This window comes from Protopterus annectens, chromosome 1.part2 (genome assembly GCF_019279795.1).
Source record: "Protopterus annectens isolate FY-2018-M chromosome 1.part2, PAN1.0, whole genome shotgun sequence".
NCBI classification, from domain to species: Eukaryota; Metazoa; Chordata; order Ceratodontiformes; family Protopteridae; genus Protopterus; species Protopterus annectens.
Genome location: NC_056727.1, coordinates 480,199,036 through 480,208,571, shown reverse-complemented (window position 1 = coordinate 480,208,571; position 9,536 = coordinate 480,199,036). Strand labels below are relative to the sequence as shown.

The 9,536-nt window shown below is 39.0% G+C and overlaps 1 protein-coding gene across 3 annotated transcripts in view; it reads right to left on the bottom strand.

Annotated features, from left to right (window-relative positions):
* Positions 1–9,536, bottom strand: part of KIZ (kizuna centrosomal protein) — a 1,514,946-nt gene that overhangs the window by 748,503 nt on the left and 756,907 nt on the right. For all 3 annotated transcript variants that reach the window (XM_044057131.1, XM_044057139.1, XM_044057146.1), the window contains one exon: positions 2,226–2,388. In XM_044057131.1, the coding sequence (XP_043913066.1) occupies positions 2,226–2,388 (163 nt within the window). The remainder of the gene's footprint in view (positions 1–2,225; positions 2,389–9,536) is intronic.

Below are 9,536 nucleotides of genomic sequence, written 5' to 3'. Positions count from 1 at the left end.
TATATATATATATATATATATATATATAATACATACAGCATATATATATATATATATATATATATATGTATATACACACACAGTGTCACACACACACACACACACACACACACATACAGATATATTTAAATTTCTTTTAATAAGATGTTATATCCATGGTGAAACTCTCCATTTTTTATCAAATTAATTTCATTGGTTTAGCATTATCATAATTTTTAATTATTATTCTTAACTGTCTTTTTAGTGATTTAATTTAAAGTAGGTTATTGTATCAATTTCTGTTATATATTTTAATTATGGTGGTTAATTATTCAATTAATTAATTGTATAATTTATGATTATTTAAGGAGTTGTATTTGACTGTTCATGGTTTGTCTGAAGAAGTTGGTGTATTACTACTGACAAAAGTGCTTCCATCTACTTGGATTAAACAGTGCGTTTTAGTGTCCCTGTTGCTTCCTTTTTTTATATACACGCACACATATATATATATATATATATATATATATATATATATATATACATACATATATACACACACACACACACACACAGACCCATCGTTTACAGTTGGCCACATATTTACTTATCCTAGTAAAAAGTCACGTTCGGGTTTCTGAACTTTCGTGATTTTCGTCTCGGGATTTTAAAAGTTGGTCATCTGAGAGCTGGGCTTTAGAAGTAGACCCATATATGTTTATATGTGCATGTGTGTGTGTACATATAGATATATATATATATATATATATATATATATATATATATATAATTTTTACCTTGTGTTACCTGTTTCTGTGGATTACTTGCAATACCGTTGGAGCTTTTCTCCCCGGGCCTCCACTGAAAATGGACATATATCCAGCTTGACTAGCCCGGTCAACAAATGTAAAATAAAAAATAAATAAATATATATACCAAATCTGGGCAGTGATGACAGAACAGTTAAGGAAGCTAGAGATGAATTTCCTGAGATGTGTGGTTGGATGCACATTGTGGGACAGATGAAGAAATGACATCAGAGCAGAAGCCAAAGTAGTTCCAATTGTCAAGAATGTCAAAAAGAACAAATTGGAGTAGTTCAGGCACATGTGCAAGAAAGCAAATGACAATTTGGTGAAGATGATTTGTGAGAGACAGAACGACAGAACACCTGAGACACTCCTAACTGTTGAAGAAGGTGGTCGCATGGCCCTTAATCAACAGATGTGGTAACAGTGTAGGCAACACCCCGTCCCATACAGGAAAAAATGGGGTCGGGTATAAGTATGATATATACAAATACACACATTTACATTTATATATATATCCATCCACTCTCAACCCCTTTTTCCCATTCTACATATGGGGTCAGGGTGTCACTTCAACAGTGGCAATCATCTCGAGCCAAGGTTTACACCACTGGGTGGCTAACCCTGCCTAGGTAGTTCATCTGCACCACTCACTCACACACACAATTGCACCTACAGCCAATTTAGACTGTCCATTCCACCTACTGCATGTCTTTGGAATGTGGGAGAAACCAGCGCACCCAGAGGGAAGCCACACAACCACACAAAGGATATGCAGACTCCGCACAGAAGGCATCCCAACCAAGAACTGAACCACAGAACCTCTTGCTGTGAGGTGACAACGTTATTTGCTGCACCACCACGGCAGCCCCATGTGTGTGTGTGTGTGTGTGTGTGTGTGTGTGTGTGTGTGTGTGTGTGTGTGTGTTTTATGTTGACATTCTGCAGCATTTACGTATTTCAAACAGGTTACCACAAGGTCTATCATGTATTTACAAGGGAGAGAAAATGCTGCATTCAAGCTAAGAAAAATTTTACCATGACCCTGCAAATTCTTTTACTCTTTATTTTCAGTAAGTGTAACTGGTTCTTTACATCCATCTGTGTACTGCCAACCTGGTAAATGAGACGTTGGTGTAATTTATCATCAAAACAACAACAGACACCTGTAGAGTGCATCACTGCACTTATGTTGCACTACAGTATCAGTATGGTGCATGAAATCAAGCACCTAGTCTATTCCCTATACCTAAAGAAAGCCGTATACTTGCTAAGGCAGGGATAATGATGTAAATAAACAGTATAATTTGTTTTAAACAAAACTACTGTGCTTTGTACAGGTAAAGTCCACATTTCTGCATAAACATAACTGTAAAAAGTAGCCATTAAAAGAACATGTGCTTTTATACAGTATGCAGAACTTTACATAGTAACTACCTTGTTCATTTGCTACAGTAGTGTAAAGCCACAGAGCAGGTCTAGCTTGCTTTATTTCTCCACCATCATTAAGGATTGATGGCAAGCTACAGGATGAGTCACTGCGTACAGACAGGCTTTCTTCAGCTTCTTCTGGAATTATATTTTTCAACAGTTCTACTACCTAAAATAAGCACAATAATCATAAGTTAATTAATATTCTATTTTTATTTAACCACAACCATTACCCAAAATGCTCTGTTTTCTTTAATGTGTTACACACTTGGGCTACATTACTTCTATAGTACACAAACATTAACAAAAAAAGACCTTTAACCAAGTCTTAGATAAACATACACACAGACGCACGCACATCTTAGTTATTTATTTACTTATTTAATAAATGTTTGTAAGATAATAAAATGATCCACTAGGACCCATTTCAGCCACTGTCAGGAAGAAAACACTAACAAAACAAACAACTATATTATCCACTGCATATATAATACAACACACACACACACACACACACACACACACACACACACACACACACACACACACACACACACACACACACACACACACACAAAGAAAAAAAATTAATTTCTTCACTAACAACTATTATGTCCTTCCTGGTAACACCTTTAAATGTTTGGAGAGACAGGAGGCAGAAAATGCATACAGAAAAGCACTTTCTTTCAGGTGAGAAATTAGTTTAATCATTGATAATCCTTGAATACTTTAACTTCATAGCACTTTCTAACATTTACAGAAAAGGAGTCTCAGGCTCTCAAGCCTAAAACAGAAGTGGCTTTTAAAGTACTGGGTTGTCTGTGTAAAACCAGCTGGGATGACTGTGGAGTAGAAGAGCATTATTGAAGTGGGATCTTAGAGAGTAATAAGCTTCAGCCCTTAAGGCAAGATGTGGAGAATGAAAAGAAGTGCCAGACTATTAAAAATCAGGGTCAGAAAAATAAGGCCTGATCATTTTTTTAGTTGGAATCCAGCCAGGGTTGCCAGACGTCCCTATTTGGGCGGGACTGTCCCGAGATCAGCAGCCTGATCCAGAGTTCCACACTGCCGGTTTAAATCCCGGGCAGCCTCCGCTTTGTTTTTTTTTTTTGATTGGCCCATATACCGGTATACGGGCCAATCAAAACATTGCAAAACAGTTTAATGCGGAACTGCGATGTTCCTCATTAAACAGAAGTAGCTTCGTGTTTAGCGATTTTTGATTGGCCCGTATACCAGTATACAGGCCAATCAAAACATCGCAAAACAGACCTACTTCTGTCTAATGCGGAACTGCGATGTTTCGCATTAAACAGAAGTAGCTCTGTGTTTATTTAAAAAAATAAAAACACAGAGCTACTGATATTCCGCATTAAAGACGTGGAAGACCTTTTTTTTTTTTTTCAGTCCCTACCTGACCATTCGGAAATTTGGCAACCCTGAATCCAGGGTAATACAATGGTGTTCTCTCTTGGGTAAAAGAAGAAAAAATATGGAAATATTATTGCCAAGAACCTGAAAGTCATGTATAAGTTTTCAGGTTGCAAAGACAACCTGTAGTAGTTTATTCTAAGTGTGTGTGTGTGTGTGTGTGTCTTTCGGCTTTTCCCAGTTAGGGGTCGCCACAGCGGAACTCCGGTCCGCTAATGATTGGCAGTAGAGTTTTACATGCTGGCTTGCCTGTCCGCCTGCAAAATACATTTTCCAACAGCAATTCTGGCTCCTGGGTTGAGGAAGCTGGATACATTTCTTCATTCAAAGAGTGTTCTATTAATGTTGTTCTTCAGCTGCTCAAGGTAGACATTCATTGGGAGTAAAGGGTCAAGCCAAATGCCTAGATTTCTGAAGGAAGGGAACACTTCTATCAATAAGTACTGCCTGAAGTACACTATTTTCCATTTTGTGGCACCTACTTTAGTCTGAAAGGGGTACCAAACAACGGTGCTTTATTTTTTTTATACCAGCTAACTACTATCTATTTATTTTGGTATAATTGGTTTAAGTAAATTTAAATGACAGGATGAGAAAAAAGTGGAAAAATAATGAAGACAAATCTACAAGTGACATTTCAGTTGCAGTATATTAATTTTCATTTCTTCACAGCGCAGACTGCAAACAAACTACAAGTTGAAAAAAATTTTTGGAAAGGAGCACCTTAAAAATACAAAGAATTACTAGAAAGTAAATAAAGTCCAGTGAAACAATGATTGGAGGCAGTTGTGATTGTGGTTGTGATTCCTCTTCTAATCTGAAGGCTGCTCATGCTGCACGAGAATGCAAGGGATATCTGCATTCAAGCTCAGTGGTTACAGATGAGTACATTATTCAAAAGGAGTGGTCTTTACTCTTGAATTTGATTCTATTTCAAGGGTGGTTCTTCATTTTTTCTGCTCCCTCAAGGCCTTGTCCAGCTGTCCCATTTATTCTGGCAGAATGGGTGATGGGTATTGCCATGCTATGCAACAGCCCAATAGCCCATTTCTTCCTGTCCAGGACTCCACATCAGCTGTTTGTTCTCTAGCATGAGTGGGGTGGTAGGGCTTGGCTCAGCTTGCTGGTCCTGGGGGTGCAGCTTACCCTCTCCCTTTGAGGCACCTCTCCCTTCTTGGTGGCTCACCTGAGCGCATAATCACTGCCTCACAAGGGGAACTGTGCTGGGAGTGCATGCTTGGCTAGCTCATAACTCTATTAGGTGAATACTTAGTGCTTCTGCTAGGTGTCACCTGTGTGGTGAGCCAGAGTTGACTCCCTTCCCCCAGGACCGGTAAGCTAGCAATTGCTGTTCACTCCAACTCTCACAGGTAAGATCCTACATGTACCAAAGCTGCTAATCAAATTCAGGTCACCAAAGGAATAGTGTGGACTTTCTCCCTGTATGCCACGGAGCTGACTAATGTAAGGGTGACTGTTGTAGCTGAGGCTACAAGGGATGTATGCATTCATGTTCAATGGTCACAGACATTTCGAGCAGCAGAGCCTGAGAGAAAGTACAGTTATGTAGAATACTTAACTGTAACAACAAATCTTTCAGGAGAGATCACTGTTAGCAGTTTTTCACTACATATGGGTTTTCTTACCTGATGAGAAGATGGTCCAGACATTAATTTCCAAAATTGTATTCAAATCTGTGAAGACTAATGATGGTCTTTTGCCTACAAAAATGCTTAAGTGGAGTATGAGTCACATAAAAGCAGAGCTATCATGTGCCCTCTGTATTTCTCTGAGACTGGAAGGAATCTTTGCAGGAATAAGTTTGCTTGTGGTAATAAAAGAAGTCAAGCTAATGTCACAAAAAACTGTCATTATAATGAACATTAACAACAGAAAGCATAACATGTATATAACAAGTACATACATATCTGCAATGATAACAGCGGGAGTGCTTGGGACAGCTTTACAGTTACACTGACATCTTCCTGCAGACCTATTGCAGTTGTAAGTGTCCAACATAAGTGTACTAAGTATTTCAAAAAGGGTCACCGTAAGTGAAAATCATTTCATGAAGATAATATCCAAACCAGTATATCTATAGTCTTGAGAGGTGAACAATTAAAGGGTTCCCTTCGTGAAGCACAGCAATCAGCAATGCTAAAACTTCTCTTACATCTAGACTGAGGTTCTAGTTTGTAGTGTCTGAGGGAAGTATGGTATGTAGTATAAACTGTAGCTTCTAACATGTTCTGAATAAGAATAATTCTGAAGTCTGCCACTGTCCTAGCTGCTGCTGCTCCTCTCGTGGAATAAGTTCTAACAGAGCCTTCACAGTTTTGTATCTAATATTACAAAATGCAATACAATGGCTCACACACTTTTCTCTGTTTTCAAAGAAGACTCTTCAAGTGAATGCAAATGCAATACCAACTTTTAAAAGCCAGTATTGCACTATGGAGCGATCCATAATTGGGATGAAGGTTTAGACGGCGCTGACTGTGCCCCGTAACATTTTGCACCCAGGGAAGTTGCTCCCTTCAGTTCACACTATCTATCCTACTGTCTCCTACTACCTTCATACTCCCTTCATACAAAGTACATAATAACTATCCACCATTTTGGTAGTTTGCATGAAGAAATGAAGTATGTTTACTTCTTTATTTACCTGCCAACTCTTTGTTAACTGCAGTTCAGTTAAACAGCTGATACAACTGTTAATATGAGGGATGGACCGGCCTTCAGTGACATGATCTTGTTGTGGGACACTAAGTAAGGAGACCTACACATAAATTTGCATAACTCTGAGATTCTTCTGTCTCATGTAATAGTTACTAAAAAGGGGCATAAACTCTACCATAACTTTAACAGGAAAGGCAGTTAAAAAAATATAAAAATCCTGGTTCCTACAAAAAATATTCCTTTAACTGGAAAAATAAATAGAAAGCTTTTACCAAAACAAGTATTTCTCGAGAAGTGTTTTAATTGTTCTGCTTTTGTTTTGCAATCACTGCAATAGCAGTATCACTAATTGTAGTGACAACTGTAATGTGAGTTTTCTTTTTGAAATTATTTTTTTTTCTATCTGAAACTGTTTTTTTTTTGAAACTTCACCCTTCAAGCATGATGCCATGTTAGGTTAACAGTGCTACAGTAAAGCTGGAAATATTGAAGCACGGCAAGCTTTCATCAGAGAATTGCCCTTAATTTCTTTTCTGGACTTCAACTCTGACAAGCTAAAAACAATGTAAACGCATTCACATTTACCCAGGAATTCATTAATAGTGCATATACTTCATAATGAAGCCAACACAATCAGTCATCTGTGCATGAAGAGTAGCAGAGCTAATCAAATATGCATGATTCCAAGCTGCTCTACATGTCAAAAAACACCTGCTCATGGTCAGAACACATACTCATGGCCATGATGAGATTCAGAAGGGCTCATGTAGACAATGTAAACACACAACTGTAAACAAGTCTACGCTCAATGCATATGTGCGAACAAGACAACACTAGATACAGCAACTTGGAATACACGATAGGCACAGGATACCTAACAAATAACAGCCGCTGCTCTGAACTGAATCAGGAACAAATCAGAATGAGAGTCAAATCCAGAAACAACCATGAACGCTTAGGGACACTTTTTAAAATGCTAGTACTATTAATCTGAGATATTGACAGAATAAGAGAATGTGAATTACTAACATTTTCAGATGTGAGAGGTATACACCATTAATCAGTGTCATTATTTACTTAAGTAAAATAATTCCCATTCTTGCTCCAAACGTCACCCATTATTGCAAGGTATTCAAACTCAGGGATTTCCCTGAAAATCAGGAACAGAGAGGTACGATAGCAGTGAGCAAGAAACACAATACAGCTGGACATTGTGTTCAGTGCAGGTAGTGGACGTACGAAATTCAGTGATAATGCACAGGTAACGGGAAAACTACATAAATAAAACTGTAGAGCAATTATGATAAATAACGGAAGGCCCTAGACGTAAGTACTGACATGCTGAAACAATAACGACAGTTCTGGCAGCAACATGAATGTTGGAGAGAGTAGGAACCAAGATAGTCAATGCATCCCATTTCAGGATATCGTGCAATACACAAGGACCTGTTACAGATGCAGAACAGTTACTTTGAACAGCTTATTAGCTGAAGATTATGCTGCAAAACATTGATAAATATGTACAACAATAACTAATGAGATGTAATTAGATGGGAGATATGGGCAATGTCATGAGAAATATACTAAGACAGGAATCCTGGAAAGTACAAGTCATGTAGAAGCAGTCCATTAACACCAGGGTTGTTTGTCTACAAATGTCAATGTATGGTGATATGATTAGGTATGTGCAAAGGAAAGACCATTCATCATAGTTTTCCCTAGTATAAGTAATCATAACCAAAATGTGCCTAATGTCAGTAATTGTGTAATAACTATGTCAAGAATCTAAATGGCAATGCTCAGATCTGCTCTGAGCTACAACAGAATAGCATTAAATATACTGATCCCAAGGATATGGCCAATATCCTGGCAGATCAATTCAGTGCAAACTTCACCTCCCTCTCACCCCCTAAAGGACCCATCGCAATACCGAAAGACTGCCAAATTCCAGTAATAATGGCCAGACAGGTAAATAAACGCACTCTCCAAAGCTAGGAATACAGCATCCATGGGACCAGACGACATCCCAAGCTGTGTACTACATGAACTACAAAATGAACTGGTACCTCACCCAAGTGTCATGTTTAATCATAGCCTCACCTCAGGCTTCATGCCCACTGAGTGGTGCACAGCTACAGTTATCCCACTCCACAAGGTGGGAATCCACCTTGGATCCTAGGAACTACTGCCCCATCAGTCTGATGAGCCTGATCTGCAAGGCCATGGAACGTATTATCATGGAACTTATAAACAAACAAAGAGACTGGCAACCTTCAAACACTGGACCCCATGCAGTTTGGGTTTGTGAAGGGCCGATCTTGTCTCCTGAACCTGAATGACTTCTTCAAATCAGTCTCCAGAGCCGTGCACAAAGATAAGGTGGTCCACACTGCCTATCTGGACCTCGCCAAGGCCTTCGACACCATCCCCCACTTTGGAATCATAGATAAACTTACTAAGCTGGGCATTAATCCCTACGTCACTCGATGGGTTGGCAACAGGCTTACAGACAGAACCCACACTGTAAAAGTAGCAGACATCAAATCCAGCTCTAGACAAGTGACAAGTGGAGTAACTCAGGGTTCAGTCCTAGGACCGCTCTTGTTTGGCATCTACTTCTCTGAAGTATTCTACAAAAGGGCCTTACAGAAACAAATGCTTGGTGCCTGAGCCATGGGCTCAAGCTCAATGCCAAGAAATGTATAGTTATTCCCTTTGGGAAAAAACATGTACCCATGAATTACCACATAGGTGGCAGTACACTAAACACTGAAAGTGTGATAAAAGACTTAGGGATACAGGTGGACAATGGTCTCAACTTCAACAACTACATCGCCACAAGAGTCAAGAAATCCTTCTATGTGTCATACCTCATCACTAAGGGCTTTTCATCCAGAAAAAAGGAGGTTATTGTCCCACTGTACTCATCTCTCATTATAGAATACAATGCCCCATTTGGTATGTATCTCTCAAGACATCTGCAACAACTGGAAAGGCCACAGAAATACCTCACTAAAATAATCACAGTCCTAAGGCAGATGCCCTATGCTGACCGTCTAAAAAAAACTCCACTTATACTCTGCTGCATATCGTCTGCTCAGAGGAGATCTCTGTTTAACATACAAGGCCATGTCAAACCCAGAGCTGTTGGACATTCTATACTTAAAGAAATCCGAATCCCTTAGAGATGCACGCTCCAGGGATCTA